The 27,957-nt window shown below is 34.2% G+C and overlaps 1 protein-coding gene across 1 annotated transcript in view; it reads left to right on the top strand.

The window, feature by feature from the left end:
- The first annotated feature begins 1,946 nt into the window (after positions 1 to 1,946).
- Positions 1,947 to 27,957, top strand: part of EYS (eyes shut homolog) — a 1,553,129-nt gene continuing 1,527,118 nt past the window's right edge. The window contains exons 1-2 of the mRNA XM_055330595.1: positions 1,947 to 2,697; positions 6,204 to 6,317. Of these exons, the coding sequence (XP_055186570.1) occupies positions 1,947 to 2,697; positions 6,204 to 6,317 (865 nt within the window). The remainder of the gene's footprint in view (positions 2,698 to 6,203; positions 6,318 to 27,957) is intronic.

Raw genomic sequence — 27,957 nt, 5'->3', positions numbered from 1 at the left:
AAGGTATAGTGAAAAATGATGGGCTTTTGAATCTGATAAACCTGGATTTTAATCCAAGACATGCTGCTTACTTGCTGAGTGAAATTGGACAATAACAAAACAAAAGCTATCATTATTGAATGGCTTGTATGTTCTTATATAGTCTAACTCAATCTTCAATACTATGGTGTTAATTTAATACTTCTATGTTAGTTTCTTTGAATGAATATATTTAATAGATCCTTATCTATGTAAGAGTAAAGAAAATTAAACCAATGTGGTCTTAAACTGTAGAATGAATAATATAACTGAGGTCAAAAGAACTGTTTTTCATTATATTATTTATCTTCTTTTTAGAATTTAACTTTTGTTGTGATGACTACAGGGTTTTTTTACAGATTTTATTTATTTATTTTGAGAGAGTGAGAGAGAGTGCATGTGTGAGTGGGGGTAGAGGATATGAGTGAGGGAGGGGCAGAGGCAGAGGGAAAGAATCACAAGCAAATTCCATGCTGAGAGGGATGCAGGTCTTGATCTCAAGACAAGGAGATCATGTTCAGAGGTAAAATCAAGAGTTGAAGTCTTAACTAACTGAGCCACCCAGGAACACCTGTATTTTTATTATTAATCAAGTACTGGAGTGATTTAAACAGAGAAAACTCCCAATTAGTTGTAGTTACTATTTGTTTTTTATTGGGTCAATATATTAAATCTCAAACTCTCTCTCTCTCTCTCTCTCTCTCTCTCTCTTTTGGTTTTATTGTTATTTGTTTTGTTTTTGTGGGATTTTTTGTTTGTTTTGTTTTACCTCTGGGAGTAATGATGCCTTCCAGACAGAATTAATCCCATGTGCCCCTCCCTTCCCATCAGTAGGGAATAATGAAAGACAAATCAGTACCATGCAACTTTGATTTATCATCCTTCCATTATTCCATTTTACACTTCCCTTTTCTTCTTTACCTACTAGACGCCCACATTTCTACAGAAGTTTGGTGAAGTGTTATGGGTTTATTTGTTTACATGACAGAATTTCCTAGAATATCTTTTATATCTGAGAATTCCCACCTCCTGGATTAGAGGATTTGTCTAATACCCAATTTGTCACCAACAGGTGTGTTTTAGCTTACCTAAAACATATATTCGTATGTTCATATGAATATATGAAAATATTACATAAACATTATATTTAAATCATTCTTCTTATTATTTTATGGATGGTGCTTTTAAAGTACTTTCCTAAACCTAATCAAGTGGAGTACTTCTAATCTGAAGAAAATTAAAACCATCCATAAATCAAGGATTTTGATTATTCCTGTATTTCAGTATTGTTGAAGCTTGGTGTAAAGAGAACATACAAAAGACTGCAGTAAATTGTTGGTTTAATTATGTAACAAAACCAAAATGGGATGACTGGGAGGCCCAGTCATTGAGCGTCTGCCTTTCAGCTCAGGGCATGGTCCCAGAGTCCCGGGATCAAGTCTCTCATCAGGTTTCCTGCGAGGGGCCTGCTTCTCCCTCTGCCTATATCTCTGCCTTTCTCTCTGTGTCTCTCATGAGTAAATAAACAAAATCTTTAAAAAAAGTTTCAGAAGCATGTAATTCTATAGGGCAGGATGAGATGCAACATATCTTCGCCACATTTTTTCTAGCCTAGTTTCACAAAGAAGGTAGCAGCACAGTCCTTAAAAAAACCAGCTTAGAATTGTGTATACCATTAAGTAACTTAGGAAAAACTTCACTAATAATGTATCCTTTTTGTTTAAAGGGAAATTTAAACCAGTTGAAGTCTACTGTTGATCAAAATCTACTGTCATTAGTCCATTTGCATTTTGGGAACAGGAGAAAAGCCAGTTCCTAGGATCCTTGAACAAAATCTCAGCTTGGAAATTTTCTGCAATACTAAAAGCCATTTTGCAGCAATTCTTTATGACACTTTCATGACAGACTATAAAATACAATTGCCCAAAATGATTAACAAATCAATTATGCTTCTGAGCCTAGTGGTTCTTCATAGCACATTTATAAATGGAAAAACAACATGTAAATGGCAGTTTGTGGAAGAATGGCATACACAGCCATTATCATATGTGGTGAATTGGACACTAACAGGAAACATCTGCATGGACTTCTATGGAGATTGCTGGTTTGGGGATGTAAATACTAAAATGAATACTTCAGGCAATCAAGTTGTTCCCCAGATTTGCCCTTTGCAAATTCAATTGGGAGACATCCTTGTAATTTCTTCTGAACCATCTCTTCAGTCTCCAGAAATAAATCTGATGAATGTTTCTAAAGCATCATTCATTGACTGTCTGCAAAACACCACAACTGAAGATCAGTTACTTTTTGGTTGCAAACTAAAAGGAATGCATACTGTTAATTCACAGTGGCTGAGTGTTGGGACACATTATTTTATTACAGTAACAGCAAGTGGTCCATCGCTTTGTCACCTGGGGCTACGACTAAATGTGACAGTGAAAGAACAGTTCTGCCAGGAATCTCTGAGTTCAGAATTTTGCTCTGGGCATGGTAAATGTCTTACTGAAGTTTGGAGCAAGACATACAACTGCCATTGCCAGCCTCCATTTTCTGGAAAATATTGCCAGGAACTTGATGCATGTTTTTATAAACCATGTGAAAATAATGGCATTTGCATTAATAAAAGAGGAAAATGGAATAAGCAAGGATATGAATGTATCTGTCACCAACCATTTACAGGTAAGATTATTTTTTAAAAAAATAACATAATTCTATTAAAATAGGAAAATAAACAGTTCCTTAACTGTTGCTTTCCAAAAAAAAAAAAAAACTAAACTTCTAAAAATTTTGTAGATTTTTTAGAATGGGCTAAAGTTGGAATCTGGACACACAAAATTATATTCAGGCAAGTTATCTAAATTATTTTTTTCTTATTTAAATAAGAGGGTTTTTAAAAACATATTTTACCCTGAAGTATATATTTTCACATCCTTCTCAAAATTCACTCTTAATGTATCATACATTTAAAAAAAACATTATCAGAGTAATATTAGTCATAGAATAAAATTTCTAAGCTTATGGTATTTAGTTTAAACAGTTCTGGGAATTAAGTGTGGATCTGAGTGGAGGAAGGTACAAATATATGTGGTTGTGGGGAAGGCATGAAGTTGCTTGGCAGAATTGGAAAGGAAAAGATAACTGTGTGCCAAGAGCAATGTTCTTTTTTTTTTTTTTTTTTTTGAAAGAGGGAGCACACACACACTCAACCTGGGGTAGAGTAGGGGCAGAGGGAGAGGGAGAGAGAATCTTAAGCAGGCTCCATGCCCAGTTCAGAGTCTGTCATGGGGCTCCGTCTCATGATGCTGGGATCATGACCTAAGCAGAAATCAAGAGTAGGTCACTTAACTGATTGAGCCCCAAGAGCAATGTTCTTAATGGATGTTGGTGCAGCCCTATGAAGTGATTGATAGATAATAGTGGAAAGGAAGGAAATAACTTGACATAATTAATTAACCTGGCTATAATAAACTAAATGAGAGACAATGATGAGGAAAGGCTGTAAAAAGAAGACATTTGGTGAGTAAATGAAGCCAGCAATCTAAAAACAATGTAAAGTATACTACCTGAGATTGAAGTCAGGATTTAAGAGAAAATCAACTATCACTTTTTGAAAGTTTACTATGGAATTTGGGTGATCAGAGGGAAATGAAGAGAAACATTGAGAAATATAGAGAAAAACTTAATCTGTAGAAATTTATGAAAGGATTTCTTTTACTGGGAATTTAGAGACCTGGCATAGAGACTTACAAGGGTAATAGGTAAGACAAGGATGATCTAACAAAGGGAATTGCTTGACACAGTTTGTAATGATAGTGTAGGAAAACAAGCAACAGATTGGTAGTACATTTGGTCAAGAGGGTGAGCAGTAGATATGACTAGAACAGATGAGGCTCAGGGATACAAGTGTAAATTCTTTCAGGTAGGCTTTAGGGGACTTCAACAAGGTTTTTCTTCCCTGTGCTTGGGAAGACTATTGGATCCAAGTTTGAGAAGACTGTATAATAAAATATCTCAATAAACTCTTATAGGCTGTAAAATTAACCTAAGCCAATCTTTCAGAGAAATTTTAGACTTTATAGTAGGGAAGTACTAAGACCATTTCAGAAGTTAATTCTAGCAATATTGATACAATATTGATACAACCTCTGCCTATAACTGGGATCAAATTCTCATCTTACTCTTACTGGCAGTGGTGAACAAAGATTTAAGTAACCTTGACTTTTCCTGGAGTTTATCAGGTAATTAAAATAAGACAGGTCAGCAAAAAAGTGAAAGCACTCGAATTGCTGATTTGGGGTCAATGAAAAAGCAACTTAATTGAGAGATCCTCAAGTATACATTTTAGTTTGGCCAAAGAATTTTAAATAAATATTTGGCGAGAAAATTTCTACCATCTATTAGAATATTAATTGGGACATATGTAATCATATGTCATAGAATGCTATATTAATGATTTTATTTTAGTCACATATAGTGATTTGTTTCTATCCAATATTTATTTATTAGAAACACCCCATAGATAATTTAAATCATTAAAGATTAAACACCATAATACTGAGCATATAGCATAATGCCCTTTAATTATAATTGCTTCAATTTTCCATCTGAGATTATACAGAAATACATAGAATTACCAAAGAAATTGAGAATATTAACTGTATTAATTTGCTAGTGATACCATAACAAAGTACATTGCTTGAGTAAATTCAACAACAGAAATTTATTTTCTCACAATCTAGAGGCTAAATGTTAAAGATCAAAGTGTCGTGTCAACAAGATTGGTTTCTTCTGAGGCCTCACTCCTAGGTCTGTACACAGCCCTTGTTCTCCTGTGTCTTTCCTCTGGATGGTCCGTTATGTCCAAATTTTTTTCTTAGAAGAACATCAATCACATTTGATTAGGACCTACCTTAATGGACTCATTTAATCTTTATTACCTGTCTGAAGATCCTATTTCCAAATACAGTCACACTATGAGGTCCTGGAAGTTAGGATTGCAAATATGAATTTTGAGGGCTCACAATTTAGCCCATGACAGTAAGACTGAAATACAATATGACCTATTGGCCATTCTCTTGTTAATTTAGTTTTTATACATGGAAATATTTGTCACATAATTATATTTATTTAAATTTTCATTGAGTTAGAGATTGGAGGTAAATGAAGGAAAAAGGGTTGTGTATTATTGAGGCAGGGCTTTCAGTCTATAAAGAACTTGAAAGGAATCAATGATAATGGCAAAAACTGCTTACAAATTAAATTAAGAATCCAGTTAGAATGGAGGGGTAGCTGGCCTATTGCTAAACTATGGGCAACTGTTTTAGAGTAACATGTGTCCATTTGCCATGCTCTGGAATTTTCTAGACATGTTCTGTACAGAGGATATTATGAGCTATATAGAAAAGTATGCTATGAAAGATTATGGCACGTGATATTGTAGGACCACAGTAGTTTGAATTACTGAGATTTGAAAGTTTGATAGAACAGATAGGGCAAGAAAATGCAGACTTGAAAGTTTGTGCATAATTTCTTAGAATCTGAGTAGCCTTTTCTCTTTATCCCCATTGTTTTAGATTTAACTTTATTATTTTACTTTACATATTTTTATTGTGGAAAGAACACTTAATATAACATTTACCCTCTTAATAAATGTTTAAGTGTACAATATAAAATTGTTGACAGTACAGGCAATGTTGTATATCAGACCTCTAGAGTTTATTCAACTTGCTTGACTAAAACTTTATGCCCTGGTTCCACCTCAGATGGTGCAAATCTTTCACATTTCCTCTATTGAATTATCATCCTGGCTAGGTGATAGGGCTAAGGCACAATATACTTTTGAATGTGTCACTTCATAAATTACCCCTGCAGGGCTCCAGTGTATGTTGAAGAAATTATAAAATATACTCCATTATGATGTATTAAATTGATACAAAACCAAAAAATCAATTTCAAAACGTTTGACATCAGTTTTCCATCTTCTGACCCAAACTGTAGTACTCATTGTTGATATCTAAGCTTTAGTTGATTTTCATAATTTGAATTTATTGATCATGTTTTGACAGATTATTTATCTATGTATATCATTATTAAAGAATTTGGGGAAAATTGATGACCATACTTAATTATATACACTGTAAATGTTTTTAATCTAATTGAAAATTTGATTTCTTTCTTTTGAATAGGCATAAATTGTTCAGAAATTATTGACCAGTGTCAACCACATATCTGTTTCCATGGGAATTATGGCAATATTACTACAAATAATTTCATCTGTGAATGTGATGAGCCATTTTCAGGTAAAAAATGCACATATGTATGTATGTATGTATACAAATCACTTTAATTTTGCCTTATTTACTTCAAATTAAATTTGAAATATTTCATTAATTACTGAAAAATACAATTTTGGAGGTTTTACACTATGACCTTGCTTTAGGGATATGCTTAATCAATATAATCAGTTCAGTTAGCAATTAAATGATCCTGCTAAGTATTCCGTAATATAAGATGAGTTTTGGACACCAGTTGACAAATTTTTCGCCATGACAAAGTATATTTTGTTCTTAAGTTCTAAAATATTTTTAGATGTAGTGCACAGAATTTGCATAATTTTGCACATTTTGCACATACTTTGCATAATTATATCTAATTTATTTCCTTATGTAACATGTCATTACAGACCAATCCCCTTTTATGAAGTGTAAAAATTTTTTTATTTCTTCTCAAATGAATTTAAATATGTGGAATGAAATCACTGTTTAAACAAAAACTTTCTTAACTATTGATTAAATGTTTAAATCATGAAAATATGTTTAAGCCATTGCAATCTCATCTTTAAGCTCTTCTACAGTTTCCCATTTTGGGGGAAATATAACTCATCATCAGTATATCTGTCTCTCTTCAAAATGTCTTTAAGCAGGGGTGTCTCCAGCTACAATTAGAAGACACCTACAGGCTCCTTTTGTGGGAGTGCAACAAAACAATGCATGTCTTCCAAATTACAGAGAATGGTAATAACTCTTAAGGTCTCTCCTGCAGGCCCCTCCTCCTAACTCTGCTCAGGGAGATTTGAAATATTGGTAGAGCCACAGAGATATTGGTATCAGCCACTGTTCCTTAGTGGGAAGGGTTGGCCGCAGTACTGGCAATGACTCCAGTTACGGTCTTCAAAAAAATCTTTTCAGGTCTTTTATCCCCCAAGTCTTCTCTTTCCTCAAGACAGTTTATGAGTTGAAAGATTTGTACAGTATTTTGCTGTATCCTGCATATGTATGGAAACTATATAATGTATCTTCCAAACCATGATATTTTTGAGAAAAAGAAGTAGCGAAAAACAGTTATATAATATTTGAAATATTTATCTATTGACAAACAAATTAGTTTAATTAAATCAGCAGACACATAAAGTAGTCCTATTCAAAAATTATTTTTAATAAAATTATTTTTAAAGAAAATAATTATAATTTGATCTTTGCACTCTACAAATCAAAGGAAATTTTAAAACATACTTTTTACTGATTATCTGACATTACAAAATAATATAAGCAGAAATTATATTAAGCCATAGTTATCTCTAAATAATATGTTGCAAATATTTTTCTGAAAAATGAATATATATATTTTTAAGATTTATTTATTTATTCATGAGAGACAGAGAGAGAGAGAGGCAGAGACATAGGCAGAGGGAGAAGCAGGCTCCATGCAGGGAGTCCAATGTAAGACTCGATTCCGGGACTCCAAGATCACGCCCTGGGCTGAAGGCAGTGCTAAACCACTGAGCCACCCGGGCTGCCCGAGAATGAATATTTTTATTGTGGTCTTATTCTAATAATAATTTTCATCATAATAATAAATAATAAAACAAAATAAATAATAAAATAAAATAAAAAATAATTTTTATGAAGTTATAACCTCTTCAGAGTTGCATTTATGATTAATGAATTGAAATTGTTAATGTCTTCAATTGACTCCTAACTATGCCATTCTTAATTGAGGACATTTTCACTGAACTATTTAGGTTCCTGTTAATCTCAATAGAAATCTGCTAAATGAAATTTAGTCTCAATTCAGTTTTTTTGGGTAAAATGCACAAATCAGATTTTTTTCATAGGAGCCATATTTTTATTCTGTTCACTATTACTTTCTTTGACAAACATTTTTAAAGAAAAGCTATGTGAAATAAATGATCTTCATATATAGTTCCTTTGAATGTTTGGCCAGTCTTAGGTGCTGCAAAGTTGTAGGGCTTCTCAATTTATTTCCATTATGTTCTGGTACATAAATTTATGCATAAAATATACGATCTTCCTCAAATAGTTCTTCCCACAACTCCAGTTATTCCCAAGCACAATTATAGCACGTATAATATTATGGGCTTTTGAACTTACTTAGTATGTTCAGTGTCTCTGTTGTGTTATATAGAAATACATTTTAATGTATTTTTAAAAATAAATACTACTCACTAAAACTTTCAAAAACTGATTTTTGAGTGTGCTTAATTTATTAAGCTGTTTGAGTAAATGCTTATTACTGATTTTGAACAAGTTGGAACCAAAATTTAGAGGATTCTTTCACTAAAATGTCATTGAGACATTGGATTTATTAGCAATCACTCCTCAGAAGCTTAAACGTTTCTAAAATCCAAATGTTGATGGACAACAGCAAAATAAACTATACTGCCATGTAACATGTTTCTCTCCCCTCCTATCAGCTTTGTTTTTAAAAAATGTCCTGTGAATATTTAAAGTTATTTGTAAAATTTGCAACTATACCTTCTGTTTCAATTATGTGAATATCACTCATTTGGATTAAAATATGAATTATGTGTGCACCACAATAAATTCCAAGTTAATTCCAGCCTTTTCTCAACTTAATCAAAAATGTATATATCAAGATATACTTAACCAACTTTTTTCTATGATTTTAACACAAGAACAAATAACTTTATCTTTGAACAACTTGACTGAATTTTCAAAAGCATTCCTAATATTATCAGATATCTTGCATCCAATAGAATAAACTTGTAAAACTTTCTACTTAATTCAATTAATTAAATGGAAAAATCAAATGATTATTGAAATTAACTGATGATTTATTTGAAGTCTCTAATTTTACTAATATCAAGCAGCTAGAATCTTTTAATTGTGTGAAATTATTGTGTTAATTGAGCTGACACACATTTATATAACTATCATTTTACTTGTATGTGTACAGAGAAACTTGCAATAGAAAATGAGGAAAATTATTTTGGGACAGTCACTTGATCTAAATGAAAAGACATGTTTCACAGAGTAATACATAAGAATGCCTTCTGCATCAATCCCTAATTCATCATTGGCAGGCAGTCTTCTGTGATAATTACTAGCATTTAAAATAGATGCTAATTGAATGCCTGGGTGGCTTAGCGGTTTGGCGCCTGCCTTTGGCCCTGGGTACTATCATCAGCAAACAAGGATGATGACTCTATTAAAAGATCTAGTAACTATTACAGATTGGGTTATTTTTTGGTACCTATTTATTGCATTATCCTGTGATTTAAAGCCATAACCAAAAAAATGTACAGGAAACATCACATTTTTAAACCTTATAAAGTACATATGTATGTGTGTATGTATATATGTATGTATCTATCAATCTTTAATCAATTTAATTAAATACTGCAAAAAAAAAAAGCTATAGAATACACCAATCCTATTTTCATAGTAGTGGTCCTTCAGAAGAAAACATATTCCTAAATTTTAAGACACCTCAAATATTATGAAAGAGTATGAATAAGAATAATTAACTGTGAGGTCAAACTGCAATCTCAGACATTATAAAAGTAGAATTAATAAAGATCTAATAAAAACTGTATGAAATTATACTCTTTATTGTAATTCTAAATTTCAAATGTTATATGAGATTTATGTATCTATTGTAAAGTGACTTGCTATAATTTTATAACTCGGTAAAGTTTATTGCAAAAAAAATTACTGTATCTTTTTGAGCAATTCAAGGAACTATGAAAATTCTCATTCTATACTTGGTTAGTTCCTGGCTTACTTTCACACTTTTAAAATATGAGTTTGATATAATAACAAGTGATTGTCAGAAAATAAAGTCTTCAGTCTTAGTTTAGGACTAATTTATTACTAGAAAAAAACAATTTTAGTTTCAAAATTCAAAAAGATTTGTTTGAAAGGCAAGCTGGGATTTGTACCCAAGATAAATGATTTAAAGAAACCATGGCATGGTATTGGAAGAATAATCAATTTTTTAGGTTTGAAAACCTCAGATAACAGGAGGTCTAGTCTGCGTAGTGACAGGTACTATATGACATTTCATTAGTAGTTTAAATCAGTTTACATCAGAAGGTGAGCAGAATATTTTCCAGTACAAAGTAGGTTTCTCAATTTTAAAAGCACCTATCAGTAGGTAGAATTTATGGAAAATAGTATTTTGTTCATGGAAAGGAAAGCTAGCAGGTTATATATTTTTTCATTTTTAATAATTGAACTTTAATCCTATTTGAAACTCAATTCTGATAAAGGTTGGAAAATTAATCTCTCAGTTTGACCTTGGTTCTAACCCCCAGCCATGTAGATAATTGAACTAGTCCTTATTCTCCATAAGTGTAATTTGTTAAATATTGCGAAGTTAATCATATTACATGAGCTGATAGGCACTCTACCTGTACACTCAACTCTGAGGTTTAGCATTCATAAAATTTGGAGTTAAAATTATGGCAAATATTTACACAAGTTAATCTAACACATTTAATGATGTACATAGTTTTTTAGATGTTGACTAGGAACAAGTTCATGTACTTTACTCGGGATAATTATTATTTTTACAATGTCAAACTTCATTATGTGGTATTTTCTTGATTCTCTAGTCACTGTGATCATTATCAACATTGATGATGACCTATATAGTTCTAAGGACAGCTTAATCCACAGTAACATAGCACTGAAAAGCAAAGGCTCTATATCTAATTACTAACATGAATTATTTTCTTTGCTATTTACCCTACTTATCCTGACAAAGAACTGAGGTTCACTTTGCACCTTCTGATTAGTCTTCCTTCTATTGTGAAAATCCTCCTTTTATTGACAGAGCAACGAATCCAAGTGTTCCCCATCCCAGTGTAAATAGTCTGGAGACAACTTATGCATCTACTCAATATCTAGTATATATTATTCAGTTTATAAATAGTAATTATTGATAATTATAGGATCAGGATGATCATTTTTTTATTTCTTGTAATAATAAATGACAGCATAAATTGATTACCAATGAAAAGACTTAAATGCCCAATAAAGTACGTAATATAAAGTTATAAAACATATGTTGTGACACTTTGTCTTTTCATTACTATTGAATAAATATTTAATTACTATTTATCATGTGCCTTTCTTTTTACCAGAAAGCAAGTCCACAAAATAATTAATCTCATTTCTATTTAACCTTTTGAGAAAATGATGGAAATACAAGTATAACTTGGATTCTTTTACTCCAATGATATTATTGTCATAAGCCAGTATACGTTGTTTCCCTGGTCTGTTCAGTGAAAAGTTAATTAAATATTAGCAGTGAGGCAGTGTCAATGTATAGTTGTATAGACAAATAGGATTCTATAGATCCTGAGAACCAGTAAGGCTTACTTGCTTTGCCATTTTTAAGTTATCTTTCTTCATTGATTTGATTTTAATTTATTCATTTTTTTAACATAGAGACAATTTATTGACTTGATAATACTGTCTTCTGGCCTTCATTATTTCTCATATGAAGTCAGCTATCATTTGCATTATTGTTCTCTGTGGATATCTCTTTTTTTCTCCGATTTAGTTATTTTATATTTTGGTTATTGACTGTACCCTGCATGGGAATGATTTTCTTTGTATTTGTCCTACGTAGAGATTATCCAACTTCTCAGATGGTAAACTAATATTTTTCACTATGTTTGGAAAGTTTTAGACCATTATTTTTAATTATTTTTTACTGCCAAAGTCCCTCTCTCCTTTACTTCTACAATTACACATTTGGTAGACACCTTATTATTTTCCTACTTGTCACTGGCACTATTCATTTTAGTTCAGTTATTTTTCTCCTTGTAACTTTTCTTCAAATTAATTTCTGTTGATTTTGTTTGTTTTGTTTACTGATGCTTTCTAACTCTGCCTGGATTTGTTCATTTTGCAAGGACTTTGTGTGTTTTGTGTGTGTATGTGTTTAATATTTTTTAAGTTGGAAATATAATTGGCATATAACATTATATTAGTTTCAGATATGCAACATGATTTGATATTTGCATATAATGGAAAGTGGTCACTGCAATAAGTCTAGTTAACTTCCATCATCATACATAGGTACAATTTTGTTTTCTTATGAAGAGAGTTGGGGTGCTTTTAGACAGTTTTATAGTTTTCTGTTAGAAAGTTCATCCCTGAGTGGCTCAGCGGTTCAGCACCTGCCTTTGGCCCAGGGCGTGATCCTGAAGTCCCAGGATCCAGTCTCACATTGGGCTCTCAGCATGGAGCCTGCTTCTCCCTCTGCCTGTGTCTCTGCCTCTCTCTCTCTCTCTCTCTCTCTCTCTCATGAATAAATAAATAAAATTTAAAAAATAAAGTTCATCTGAAAGAAGGTATTCATAATAGTGCAAAATAACACAATCACCAATGTCAATATTTCTCTTATGCACTTGCTTCTTTTTTTTCAATCTCCAGAACTTTTGTCTCTTAACTTTGAAACAGGTAATTTTTCAAAGACACTAAACAGGGACCACCATATAGATATCTGTTACCTTAAGCATCAAGTATATATAATTAGGCATAAGGATCAATTTTTGGCAAAGTAATTCTGACTTCACTTGACATACGATGGTAAATATTTTTTAAATATTTTATTTATTTAGTAGAGAGAGAGAAAGAGAGTGAGAGCATGAGCAAGTGGAGAGGCAGAGGGAGAAGCAGACTCTCTGCTGATCAGAGAGCCCAACTAGGGCTCAATCCCAGGATCTTGGAATCATGACATGAGCCAAAGGCAGATGCTTAACCGACTGAGCCACCCAGGCACCCAATGGTAATTTTTTTGTAAATATTTTTAATTAAATTCACAATTATAGATGAGGCAGCTTTGGTAAATGGAGCATCGTCAAGAAGCTGAACCTCTAGAGAAAGACAATTGAGTAGCTATGATAAATATATTATACCCAAATAATTTTACTTAGTACAACCAACTTAATTTTCTAAATATATAATTTTAAATGATACTTTCTTTTTCAAAAGATTCTAATTACTTTTCCTTTGCTTATATTACATGGTAGAAAGATGGAATTGAGAGTTAAATAAATTTGGTTATTGGATTACATAATAATGATATATAAATTTTAGTCATGTAATTTTTTATTACTTTATTTACAATATGAAGAAAATATAACACGTCTTCCGCACTCACTGTGTAGAATAAATTATATAAGAAACACAACATAGTTGTGGTTAATATAGATTACCCCTGGAGTTAGGCAGACTTGGGTTCCAAGACCAACTCTACAATTCCCTAGCTTTCTGATATTTAGAATATTATTTAAGGTCTCTAAATTTTAAATTTCTGATCTGTAAAATTATAATTGACATATTCATCTCATGTTTTTTTTTTTTCCTGAGGACTAAATGAAACAACTCGTAAAATACTGGTAAAATGACAGACACAGAGTAAGTATGCAATTAATTTTAGCTGTTGCAACTTTTGCTATTGTTTGACATAACTCTTCATTCAATGCGTATTTCTTCTATTTTACTAGTACAGTGAAACCTGGTCTCTTTGTTTCCCCCTAGCATTTGAGTATTTATACTTCTATCTCCTTTTATTAACCTACTTCTAAAACAATCATCTTCTGTATCCAAATAGTTCTAGTGATTGTCCTATGAATAAATAATAAACATTTCCATTTCCCCGATTTTGCTCATAGTTTTTACCTTCTCTAGGATGAAGTCCCCTTTCTTTTCCTTTCTTTCTCCAAAATTCACTTCCTTTACTCTTATGATTTACAAAGTCTTGGCAGCAAAGCCTTCAATCTAGTCAAATTTACAACCCCATCTTGAAGCACATATAAGGTATTGAATAAATGTTTCATAATCAAGAAAGTAAGAGACAGGGGGCTATTCTTAATCTTGAAGGAATTCAAAGTATTATGATTCTCTTCTGACAGACATACTTGAGAATAGATATGAAGCAAAAAATGCCTTTCAATCTGAAGTCACAAGGTTATATTTGAGTATTATACACTTGTAATATATAGAAGGAAAAAGATCACAGTTTTTGCTAGTTTTATTAGGATCCTGATGTTGGACCCTGGCTCACGGGTGCCAACGTGTCCCGGTGGACGCCCCAGAGACTCAGACCCCAGACAGGCAGATGCAATCAGCAAGAGGGTTTATTGAACGTTTGCGCAAACGGGCTCTCCGCCTCCGGGGAGGAAAAGAGCCCCGATTAGCAATTACAGGGATCTTTTAAAAGGCAAAAGGAAAGAAACTTCCTAAAGACAAAAGAGCCGCGGGAGTCGCATGGCATCCAGGTTGATTTTGGGGAGGGTCAACATGAACCTATTCAGGGACATTCCAATCAGGGTGTGGGGGGGGAAACGGTTTTCTTATTGTAAACAGAATGCTTTTAGTTGCTAAAATTTCAGGAAGAAGACTGGATGGGCTGCCTCTGGATTAGGGCTGGCCCTACTTACAAGGGGGGGAGGTTTCTTCACTGAAAGAATATTAAATATGTTATTTCTTAAAAATGAAAGATTTTTAAAGTGAAAAAAGTATAAAAGCCACTTTTAGCCTTGTAATATTGAATGTACCAATACTTTCCCTTGTAGAATGTTGAACTGGCTCTCATTAGTGACAGCTGTTCTATACATTGCAATAATACTGCCTATATAATTGTGGTAATTTTTCACTTCTGATTTGTCAGTTTCAGTGATTTAAACATTACTTGATGACTGCTTGAAAATTATTGATGCTTTTTTCTATATTAAGTATTTTCTGTTGGTGCAATGTAAGTCTTTTAATGAGTTCTTGAATTTTGTTGAAGTCTGCATGTTTTAATTCTTTGTTCAAGTAAACAGGTGTGACAATTTATAGAATCCCATGCAGAAACTCTCTAATTACTCCTTCTTGGGACTTTGGAATGTGTTTTATGGGAAATAGCCATAAACTTATTTTTTAGATACGGGAGCATTTCTTAACATATGGCTTCAACTTTTATTTAATGAAAAAAACTTGAAAATAAAAATCTAGGAAGTTGAAGTTACAGAATGTTTTATCCTATAGGTAGTTTTATTATTCTATTTTGTCTGTTAATATTCAATGATACTACATTTTTTAATGCTAGCTATGAAATCCCAACACAAAAATTACTAAAGTAGGGCAGCCCGGTTGGCTCAGTGGTTTAGCGCCACCTTCAGCCCAGGGCCTGATCCTGAAGACCTGGGATGGAGTCCCACCTCAGGCTCCCTGCGTGGAGCCTGCTTCTCCCTCTGCCTGTGTCTCTGTGTCTCTCTCTCTCTGTGTGTCTCTCATGAATAAATAAATAAAATCTTTAAAAAAAAAAAAAGAATTACTAAAGTATCATAAACATCCCTTTCAGTATATATGATCATGTTTGGTTTCTTTAATTTGTCGATTTGATTACAATAATCAAAAATTCCAATTTTTTACAACCCTCTTCATTATGATCAGTCTTACCTTAACACCATTATTAACTGCATACATATTTAGGAGCATTTTTAGAAATGTCCCCCAAGGGATCCCTGGGTGGCGCAGCGGTTTGGCGCCTGCCTTTGGCCCAGGGCGCGATCCTGGAGACCCGGGATCGAATCCCATATCGGGCTTCCGGTGCATGGAGCCTGCTTCTCCCTCTGCCTGTGTCTCTGCCCCTCTCTCTCTCTCTGTGACTGTCATAAATAAATAAAAATTAAAAAAAAAAAGAAATGTCCCCCCAAATGAGAATTTCCTGATTCAAGACAAATGTTTGCAAATTATCAGTATGTTTTGATACCAATTGTGCTGCAATTCAGTGGAATTCTTTATCAAGCTAAGAGTACCTTTTAAAATAATATAAATTAAGAAATTATATTAAGATATATATTTTAATGAGATCATTCAGTAATTTTGTAAAGAAAGTAATGTATTTTTCTGTCACTTATGCATTAGTTTCATTCCATTGGTATATTTGTCTACCTATCTATGATAGATCCATTTTGATGGCTATACCTGATATGATGGTGTTGTGGAGAAATTTTTTCTCAACCCTTCAAAATTCTTCTAGCTGATTTAAGAATTAATTTGATATGAGGAAGATCAACAGAAGAAAGAGAAATAAGTTTAAATTATTGGAAGAGGCCCAATAATGAAATTGAGACTTGAAGAAATGATCAAGGCAGTCAGTTTTTATATTTTTGATAAAAAGAGACAATAAAATTATGAGAAATTGGCAGAACAAAGAAAACGTATGTTTGGGAGCTACAATTAGTAAGGAATTCTAAACAGAATTTGGGCTGACGTGGTAAATTAGCAAAGGTAGTGTAACAGGTGTAGTTCTTCAGCCTTTTTGGCTCTGGTTTTCCTATCCCTGATAGTAAGATTATCTCATTACATCCTGATACAGGGAAGGTAGATTTCACATGGGAGATTCATCTCTTACTTATTGGAAATAAAGGGAGATCAGGTGTTTTTCTTGGACTAGCTGTTTCTTAAGTAACTTTTTAATTCAAAATATCCAATATGTCAAAGTGGCACATTTTAAGAAGTCCTGTCCTTGGCTCCTACACTGGATGTATCTGAACTTAGATCTGTCAAGGAATAATTTTCATAGAGTTTATTCTGTTTTCTAGTAGAATCTAAACAGTATGCGGCATGACAGTTGAGCCCACTAATTGGTATTTAAGGACTGAGGTTTCACTTTAGCTGCAGTGTTATAAGGAACTGGAGTTTCTCTGCCATCATGACTGCTTTTGGAAACCACCTGCTCCTGCTCCTACAAGATAGCAATTGTAGTGTTTTTCCCCCTGAAAATTGTTCCTTAATCGTTATTACTCATATAATAAGCATTATATTTGAATAATGAAGAATTGCATTTGATATGTTGAGAACTATAGAACAAACAATACTTTTAGTTTACTGAATTTGTATAATCATTTCTATGATATTTATTGTCTTCTGAGTCTAGGACACATATTTAAATAAATTACTTCATGAAAAGTTGATAACTGGGAAATGTGTGTTTGGCAGGGAGGACTGAAATTTATAAAATGAGTCTAAACTTTAGGTAAGGAAAAACAACATACATCGTGTAGCTTTATTTTCACATACCAGTGAATTTCTGATTAAATCTAAGATGCTAATTTCAAAGTAGTGCCTTATTCTTTTCAGCATTTGCTCATAGAAAATTCACTGTCTAAATTCACTGTCTTAATTTACCATTAACTAAAAGTAAAATTGTTTTCAAATGAACATTTTTCCCTCTCACAGCATTTTGACACTATATATATATATATATATATATATATATATATATATTTAACCCTATAATTTTGAGTTTTCAAGGGCTTATTTTCTAATTTTCAGCCAAAAAATAAGTCTCTTTCTCTATTTTTGTTTTAAGATTCTCAAGAGCCCTTTCTTTATTTCTTTATTTTTCCTCTACTATTCACTTCCAACACTTTCAGCACTTTTAATTCTTATGCTCTTACATTTTCAACTACCTCACAGAATTTTTACTGCTTATTTATTGTTGTGTAATAAACTGACCCTAAACTTAGTGGCTTAAATCAATAACAACATTTATTTTACTTATGAATCAACAATTTGCATTTATATTTGCTTTCATAATTGCTGTGAGGAATGGCTCAAAGGCAGGGTACAAGAATCATCTGAAAATTGCTTATAATATTCACCTAGAACTTCACAGTTCTAGAAGGTGATGCTGGCTCTTGACAGAAAAGTTAGCTGGTGATATTGGATGGAATACTTACATGTACCCTCTGTGCATGATGTTAACTTTCACAACATGGTACCAGGATTCCACAACCAGACTCTGGAGAGAAGAGTAAGCTGCATCACCTTTTATGACCTAGCCTCAGGGATGACATAAAATAATTCTTTCTACATTCTTTTTGTTAAAGATGCTATAAAAGTCTTCTCAGATTGAAGTGTAAAGCAAAGGTTCTGGAAGACCATACTTAGTTGGAAATACTGCTGCAGCCCATATTTGATAGTCTACCATAGAACATTTTCCTTTTTTCTCTCTCTGTAAAGACTGATTCTTTACTGTAAAACCTGATTCTCAGGCTTCCTCTTCTTCTGTAGCTTATTATAGCAAAAGTTACTCATTCTGCTATTTAACTCACATGTACCATGAGGCCATTATTGCTTCCTCTTAGCTAACATTTGCACTTATTAAACTATTGTTTTAGCCATGTCTTTCAAAACCTCCTCCTTCTTTGAGCTTCAAGCCACCTCATATTAGATTTGCTATTCCTTTCTGCATTGTCATTTACTCTCTTCTTGGTTCCACATCATTAACTGATGGATCCAACATCTCGCTTATAATCTTTCTTTTTTCAATTGCAAATCCCATCATCACTATTTTAAAATAGCACTTCAAATTCTTTGATTATTTCAACTCCTAGGAATATCACAGTCATTTTACTATAGCAACTCATACCCATAAAGATGCCAAGAACCTCATCATCATCTTGAAATAGTGAGTTTTCCTTCTAATTCTCTCACTTTCCAAATCAATCTACATTTCTTTTTTGGAGCCCAAATCATTTTTTATTTCTCCTGAGACAATTTGTTTTGATAGGAAAAATAGGTTTTTTGAGTTCAAGGACTTGGAGATGATCCCATAGCTGCTGTTTATTGATCTTTACCAAGACACTTAATTAACTTTTATGAATCTAAGTTTTTCATGTGCAGTTATTGAGGGAAAAAAAGCATTATTTTGAAGTGTGACTTAGATCTTGTATATAAAATGCAAATACTATTTTCACTGTTTGAGATGCACTAGATTATTGTTAGTTTCTTCTTCCAAAAAATTTTTGTCCTTCTATAACTAATCAACTTAGTTGTCATACTTCTGTCATACCCTATGATGCATATAGTTATGTTTGGATTATTCAGATCATGTGTTTTCTCTCTACTTTTCACAGTTACTGACCACTGGTGATGTAAATCTCAACATTTTTTATGGTTTTAAAAATATATCTGTCGTCTCCAGACTCAGCAATACCCTCAACTTTGATTTGCCATCTGTTTTAGGGGCTTAAATAGGAACTTCTCTGATTGTCTACTGCTACTTTTCCAAAATCTCAAACTTTTTTTGTTGCTCAACCACTTTTTCCTAAAGCTTCCCCTCATCCCATCTCCATGTAGTATATACTTTTTTATCTGCTACACAGAAGGAACATATTACGTATGATATCCATCAACTTTTATCTTTTTATCTTTTATCAATTTATTTTAACCATATAATTCCTCATCTCCTTTCCTTTATTTTCATTTACTTTTATGAGAATAACATTCTGACCTGAATCATCCTCTTACCCACAATCTAATATAATAGCCCAATTGGGCTTATTATTTGATATATATTTTAATTTATAAGGAATTCACACTTAATTCATTATCTTACTTGATGGGGTAGACTACTCATGAGGAAGAATTCTTCTATTGGATGTCCTTGCTACTGCTTATCACAACATAGCCTAAAGCTATGGCCCTTAGGAGTTTGTATGCAGGAAACTTTATTTTAGTTTTTAGCCACATAGGAGAAGAAATACCAGATAAAAGCACATTAGTGAGAGAGTGTAAAGCCTAAGAGAGAGATACTGTTATGAAAGATAGTGTTTACAAACACTGATTTTGATATTAAGTAGAAACAATAATAAATTTTGAGTGAAAAATGACTAATAATCAATTAATGAGATGGAGTGATTGCTCACAAGGACACTAAAATAAAGTTCTAATGTTTGAATATTCTCATTTGAACTGCATCCCCTCTGTCAATTTTACCTGTAACTGAAATCATTTTATACAAATGATATGATTTATATTTTGATTTATGTGCACATGATTAGATAATGTGCTCAATAAATTTCAAATAATTTGTGAAATGAATCATGATCAGCGAAAACTTCTTTTAAAAATTAAGGCATGGGATGCCTGGGTGGCTTTTTTTTTTTTTTCACGGCGCGGGGCGGGGCCAGGCGCGGAGGCGGCCGCGGGCAGTCGGGCGCGGCGGGGAGCGGCGGAGCGGGCGGGAGCGGCGGGACCGGAGGACCGGAGGCCGCGGCGCGACGGCGAGGGCCGGGCCGGCGGGTGAGGACGCGGGGCGCGGGCGGGGCGGCGGGGCGGGGGCTCGGGGCGCGGTCCGCCGGCGGATTCCGGCCCGGGCTCCGGGGGCCTTGTGGTCGGCGGGCCCCGTGCAAGGAGGGCCCGGGGCTGCGGAGCCAGCGGCCGCGTGGAGACCCGGGGCGGGCGGGATCCTGCCCGGAGGCCTTGGAGGGTCCGCGGGGGGGGGGGAGGGGGAGTAGGGGAGGGTCGGCTGGGGGGGAGGGGGAGTAGGGGAGGGTCAGCGGGGGGGAGTAGGGGAGAGTGGGGGGGAGGGGGCAGAGGGAGTAGGGGAGGGTCAGCGAGGGGGGAGGAGGGAGTAAGGGGGAGCAGGGGAGGGCTAGCACGGGAGGGGGGAGTAGGGGAGGGGAGAGGGTGGGGGGAGTAGGGGAGGGTGGGCCCTTGAGGTGGCCAGGGAGAGTGGGGGGGGGCATCCGGGGAGGGTGGGCAGGGTGCAGGGGAGGTTTGGGGGGTGTAGGGGAGAGTCGGCCCCTGAGGTGGGGGGGCAGCCAGGGCAGGGGTGGTGAGGGGCCGGGGTGCAGGGGAGGGTCCCTTGGGGCGTCTGGAGTAAGGAGGGGGTAGAGGAGGGTCAGCCCTGGCAGAGTCACAAGTGGAAGCTCGGGCTGGCTGTGATCCCAGCCTCTCGGCCTTCCTCACAGTGTGTCTTACAGGTGGGAACTAGACATTAGGTTTCCATGTTTTTAGGGCACTGAGGTCTAGGAATGTTGCTAAGGCCTGGGGGAGGCGTCCGGAGGAAAACGGGGAGCAGAGCATTAGCCAACCTTATTAAAAAGAAGAGAGAGAAGACTCAAATTAATAAAATCATGAATGAGAAAGGAGAGATCACTACCAACACCAAGGAAATACAAACGATTTTAAAAACATATTATGAACAGCTCTACGCCAATAAATTAGGCAATCTAGAAAAAATGGACGCATTCCTGGAAAGCCACAAACTACCAAAACTGGAGCAGGAAGAAATAGAAAACCTGAACAGGCCCATGAACCAGGGAGGAAATTGAAGCAGTCATCAAAAACCTCCCAAGACACAAGAGTCCAGGGCCAGATGGCTTCCCAGGGGAATTCTATCAAACCTTTAAAGAAGAAACCATACCTATCCTACTAAAGCTGTTTGGAAAGATAGAAAGAGATGGAGTACTTCCAGACTCATTCTATGAGGCCAGCATCACCTTAATTCCAAAACCAGACAAAGACCCCACCAAAAAGGAGAATTACAGACCAATATCCTGATGAACATGGATGCAAAAATTCTCAACAAGATACTAGCCAATAGGATCCAACAACACATTAAGAAAATTATTCACCATGACCAAGTAGGATTTATCCCCGGGACACAAGGCTGGTTCAACACTCGTAAAACAATCAATGTGATTCATCATATCAGCAAGAGAAAAACCAAGAACCATATGATCCTCTCATTAGATGCAGAGAAAGCATTTGACAAAATACAGCATCCATTCCTGATCAAAACTCTTCAGAGTGTAGGGATAGAGGGAACTTTCCTCGACATCTTAAAAGCCACCTGGGTGGCTGAGAGTCTGCCTTGGCTCTGGGCTTGATCCTGGGGTCTTGGGATTGAGTCCCCCATCAGGCTACCAGCAAGGAGCTTGCTTCTCCCTCTGCCTATATCTCTACCTCTCTCTCTGTATCTCTCATGAATAAATAAATAAAATCGTTTTTAAAAATTAAGGCATATTATTCAAAAACTTATTAAAATATGTAAGAGCTTTTACTAAAACTTTTTTAGGTCAGACAAGTTTCACAAACTTTCCTATAAGAATGTTTCTAAACATTTAATGATAGCACTTTTCTTCTTAGATATAGGATATATAATTTGTAAAATATTTATAAAATTTCTCCCTTTTGTGATCACCATGGCACCCTGTCTTTCAAGAGAAAATGTGAATCTTCCAAACATATCTAGATTCTTCCAAAGAGGTTAACTTCTGATTACATTCAGACTTAGGAAAAAAAAAAAAAAAAAAACAACCTGCATTTCAACTCTATATTAGTACACCACTTCCTTTTAAGGATCCTTCAATTCTGGGTTTTTATTTTTGAGGAATAATTAAGCAAAAATATATTCTAATGTACCTTATGATTACCTTCAAAGTGCATGAAAATTGGCATTATCATGTTAGGTTGTATACAAAGAAAGTACTATTTTTTTTTTTAGTAATTGAATATGTGAATTAAGACTAGATATATGGTGAATACATGTAATCATCCACATTTAAACTACATATTAAAGAGACTAACAGAATAAAACAGAATAATCCAACCAAATCTCTCTTATCCCATGTAAGTCTCATATTTTATTCCTGATTATGTTTCATTTAGAAATAAAATGACAAGGAAAATTTTAGGAAATAATAGAGTTTAAAACAGATATTTAAGATGCTTATGGGATGTGACTCGTTTGCTTTAAAAATACCCTAAAATAGGGATCCCTGGGTGGCGCAGCGGTTTGGCGCCTGCCTTTGGCCCAGGACGCGATCCTGGAGACCCGAGATCGAGTCCCATGTCAGGCTCCCGGTGCATGGAACCTGCTTCTCCCTCTGCCTGTGTCTCTGCCTCTCTCTCTCTCTGTATGACTATCGTAAATAAAAAAAAATAAAAAAATTAAAAAAAAAATACCCTAAAATATTTTATTAGAAGTAGAATAATAACTTACATAATCACATGATTCTCATTAAGAGAAAAATACAAAACAAAAAACAAAAATAATCTGTAATTCAAAGTAGAGGAGAAAAAATCCATCAACTTTCATTTCCCAAAGCATTTTATTTTATGGTCAAGAAATATTTTTCTTACTAATTGCTCTGGTCAATGATAACGGGACCATATCTGGAATTTTTAAATTTTGGAATAAATGTTCTTTCTTAATCGTAGTAGGTTTCAACATAAATTACAATGATATCAAAGCAGGAGTCAGTGAAGTTTTAGTTCTGGTTGTGATACACTAAGCTAAGATCTGAAAACCACTAATTTTCCCCCTTCTGTCAATTCAATTTACAGCCTGTTTCTAGCATTCATCTACATTCATCTTCATTTTATTTTTAGCTCCTGCAAACTTTCTATGCCATCATTTTTATATCTCCACCTTTACTTTCAGTACTGTACACTGTATCTACATCCATCTTTCTACATGAAGTTAGCATTTATGTAACAATTTCCCTTCTTGACAGCACACTTAATAACTTTTACATTCATGTGGATGACACTGGAAATATTAATGTTTTATGATTCACTTTCTTTGATTATGCTAACATATAACCTCAGTCTATATCAGTTCAGTTGCTTACCAACTGCAAATTATCTTTGTGTCTCTGAACTGGTTAACACAGTGTCAACCATGACATCTAGTATTTAAATAAATATTGTTTTTTAATGCAAATAAATATTGGAATTCATATTAAAATTGAAAAAGTTCTATCAAGGACATCACACTTCATCAATTTTAAAACTAAATATTAAGCTCATGTAGATTAAATAATAATAAAAATGTCAGCTATCCTTTATTATTTACTATATGTTGGGCACTGTGGCCATGATATTTTATGCATTATTTACATGTAATCCTCAAAACAATATGTATAATAACTGCCATTATACTTCTCTTTACATTTATTAGAGAATAGGCTGCTCAGAAAGCTTTCATTTTTAAAATTTTTCAGAAGCACAGCTAGTTAGTGGTAGAAGGAAGGTTTTTATAAGATAATGGTATTAGCAAATTTCTCTCCATATTAATACTAGTTGAAGATAGCATTTAAGTCATTGGCATAGACTCTTCTGTTGATTGTTACTAGTCCTTTAAAGCATATACCTTTAAAAGATAATCGTTTTGCCACAAGTTCTTCTAGAAACACCCATTTCCTGAGAAAGTGTTATTTTATATCCAATCTCTAATATATGCAATTCTAAAAATCCATAAGTAAAATTTTAAATGCCACATGGAAGAAGCTTGTGCATTTTTCTTTGATATGATTTTAAGTCACAGTGCAATCTGGCAATTTCTAAACTTAGGCTATAGAGCTAGGGATTTAAAATCTTTGGAAATTTACTTACATCATTTCCTCAACAGATGCTTGGCAGAAGAGATGGCTATGTATAGCTGAGGAAGAAAGTTCTTTGAGGATAGTGAGAGATTTGTTGAGATTTAAATTCCTCAGGCTTATTTCAACTATTTTTTCCCTTCTTATGCTGATTGGTATTCACAAGTGTTAGTGGAAAATTGCCCCCCCTTACATTGAGAAATACAAAGCCAATATTTTAAAGAAATAAAAAAAAGAAGAATGATTTTAAACAGAAAATAACAAATCTAATTCCCCAGGAAGTTTATGTGTCTGATAAATTTGAAAAAGTATACATTTTTCATACTTTGATTTTTTCTTATTTTTAAACTTACCTAAAATATTTTTTAATGATAAGATACACAAGGATATTATGTCCTTGAACAGTTCAATGGCAAAAAATCTAATCAGTTTACATTTAACATATTGGAAATTTTTAATGTTTTAAAAATGTGTAAATGAAAGAATTTCACTGAAACAAAAATGCTTTCTTGGACTTTCCATGTCAGAACTTCTTACAATATTAATACCATTTTTTATGCAATTTACTTGGGGGATGAAAAGATTGGTGGAACTCTATGCTTGCAATATGATGCTTAAAGTATTTCATGGACTCAGAATTTGAAGTATAATATTGGGATTGCCAGGTTTAGCAAATAAAAATATAAAAAGTTCAATTAAATTTAAATTTGAATAAATAATGGACTTCCATATATTGAAGTCCATGTATTGTACAGAATTACCCTTAATCTGTCAGCTAGCCCAACTTGGTGATAACAATGGGGAGACACACAGGGTAAGTAATAGAAAATCTTCCTTTTTCTTGCCCAAGAAAGCATGAGAAGGAGATTTGGAAAAGAGAGACAAAAGAAAAAAGCAGTCAGATGTGTGTTATTTTTCCCTCTTCCTAGCTTTGGCTCTATGAGAGAAGGGCATGTTTCATGAAATAAGGGAGGAAGCACCAGGAGAAGAGGTCTCTTTCTAAGACTCCCTGTTTAAGTAGAAACATACGCTTCCTAGCTTCCCTTATATAGGTAAAAAGTCACAGGAAAATTCATTGGTTTAACTTTCCTGATCTAGATCTTTAGTTCCTCTCTGATGTAAATCCAAAAGAGAAGTCACTGAGATTCTTGCTGAGTAAGAGGGAGAGAAGAGTGAACAAGGCACTGGGGTTCCCACAGTATTAGTAATGTGACTTGTTTATTTTCAAGAGTGACATTTGGTGGTTTTTAATTCCTTCTAACATGTAGATATTGTAAATATATCTCTTGATCTTTTAACTTTGCCCATGGTGCCAATAATTGAAAAATAATTTGTAATCAAACCCATCAATTTCTATTAATATAGTTTTTGTATTGTTTTAGTTCTGCCTGGATAATTATTCCTAAACATTATTTCTTTTCTAATGGTTACTTACTGATTCATGGATCTTTATACTTCTCTATATATGTTAGAATAATTTTGTCATTTCACAAAATATGCAATTTTATATTACCTAAATTAGCAGAGTAATTTGGGAAGAACAAACATCTTTATGCTAATTTATGGCATCTGGTAAAGTGAAATATTTCATTATTTTTCATTTTTATTATTTTTAAAAATAGATCTGTTCAAAAGGCTTTATATATGTATGTGCCTTTATGTGCATATGTGTCTGTGTCCAATATATGCATGTAAACAAGTCATGTGTAACATACTTTTTGCCACTCTAGTAAATATCTTATTTTTTATTATATTATGTAACTGTTATTTTTGTAAGAAAATTACACTAAATGTTCATTAATTTCATATCTTTTTGGAACCTTGTGGAACTCCTATTCACTTAGTAATTTATCTGTTCATTCCATGCATTTTTCAGTAGGTAATTTATTTTTTCTATAAGTAGTTATAATAATAACATTCCCATTAAAATTCTTATATCTTATTTTATAAGTAAGGCAAAGATGTTTTTGTGTATTGACTCTAGTTTATTTCATTATTACAGGCTGAGACCTGTTATCTCAAAAGCCCGCTGTTGCCTAAGTAAAATATTTGCATATCCAGTTAGTTTTAAAATAGCCCAAAGACAACAAAAAGACATTAAAGGCATTTAAATTGGCAAGGAAGAAGTCAAACTCTCCCTCTTTGCCGATGACATGATACTCTACATAGAAAACCCAAAAGCGGGATCCCTGGGTGGCGCAGCGGTTTGGCGCCTGCCTTTGGCCCAGGGCGCGATCCTGGAGACCCGGGACCGAATCCCACGTCGGGCTCCCGGTGCATGGAGCCTGCTTCTCCCTCTGCCTGTGTCTCTGCCTCTCTCTCTCTCTCTCTCTCTCTCTCTCTCTCTCTCTCTATGACTATCGTAAAAAAAAAAAAAAAAAAAAAAAAAAAAAGCCTCCACCGCAAGATTGCTAGAACTCATACAGCAATTTGGTAGCGTGGCAGGATACAAAATCAATGCCCAGAAATCAGTGGCACTTCTATACACTAACAATGAGACTGAAGAAAGAGAAATTAAGGAGTCAATCCCATTTACAATTGCACCCAAAAGCATAAGATACCTAGGAATAAACCTAACCAAAGAGGTAAAGGATCTATACCCTAAAAACTATAGAACACTTCTGAAAGAAATTGAGGAAGACACAAAGAGACGGAAAAATATTCCATGCTCATGGATTGGCAGAATTAATATTGTGAAAATATCAATGTTCCTCACAGCAATTTACATGTTTAATGCAATCCCTATCAAAATACCATGGACTTTCTTCAGAGAGTTAGAACAAATTATTTTAAGATTTGTGTGGAATCAGAAAACACCCCGAATAGCCAGGGGAATTTTAAAAAACCATAGCTGGGGGCATCACAATGCCAGATTTCAGGTTGTACTACAAAGCTGTGGTCATCAAGACAGTGTGGTATTGCAGAAAAACAGACACATAGATCAATGGAACAGAATAGAGAACCTAGAAGTGGACCCTGAACTTTATGGTCAACTAATATTTGATAAAGGAGGAAAGAGTATCCATTGGAAGAAAGAGAGTCTCTTCAATAAATGGTGCTGGGAAAATTGGACATCCACATGCAGAAGAATGAAACTAGACCACTCTCTTGCACCATACACAAAGATAAACTCAAAATGGATGAAAGATCTAAATGTGAGACAAGATTCCATCAAAATCCTAGAGGAGAACACAGGCAACACCTTTTTTGAACCCAGCCACAGTAACTTCTTGCAAGATACATCCACAAAGGTAAAAGAAACAAAAGCAAAAATGAACTATTGGGACTTCATCAAGATAAGAAGCTTTTGCACAGCAAAGGATACAGTCAACAAAACTCAAAGACAACCTACAGAATGGGAGAAGATATTTGCAAATGACCTATCAGATAAAGGGCTAGTTTCCAAGATCTATAAAGAACTTATTAAACTCAACACCAAAGACACAAACAACCCAATCATGAAATGGGCAAAGACATGATCAAAACTCTCACAG

The sequence above is a fragment of the Nyctereutes procyonoides genome, unplaced genomic scaffold (genome assembly GCF_905146905.1).
Source record: "Nyctereutes procyonoides isolate TBG_1078 unplaced genomic scaffold, NYPRO_anot_genome, whole genome shotgun sequence".
Taxonomy (NCBI): domain Eukaryota; kingdom Metazoa; phylum Chordata; class Mammalia; order Carnivora; family Canidae; genus Nyctereutes; species Nyctereutes procyonoides.
This window is presented reverse-complemented; position numbering and strand designations above follow the sequence as displayed.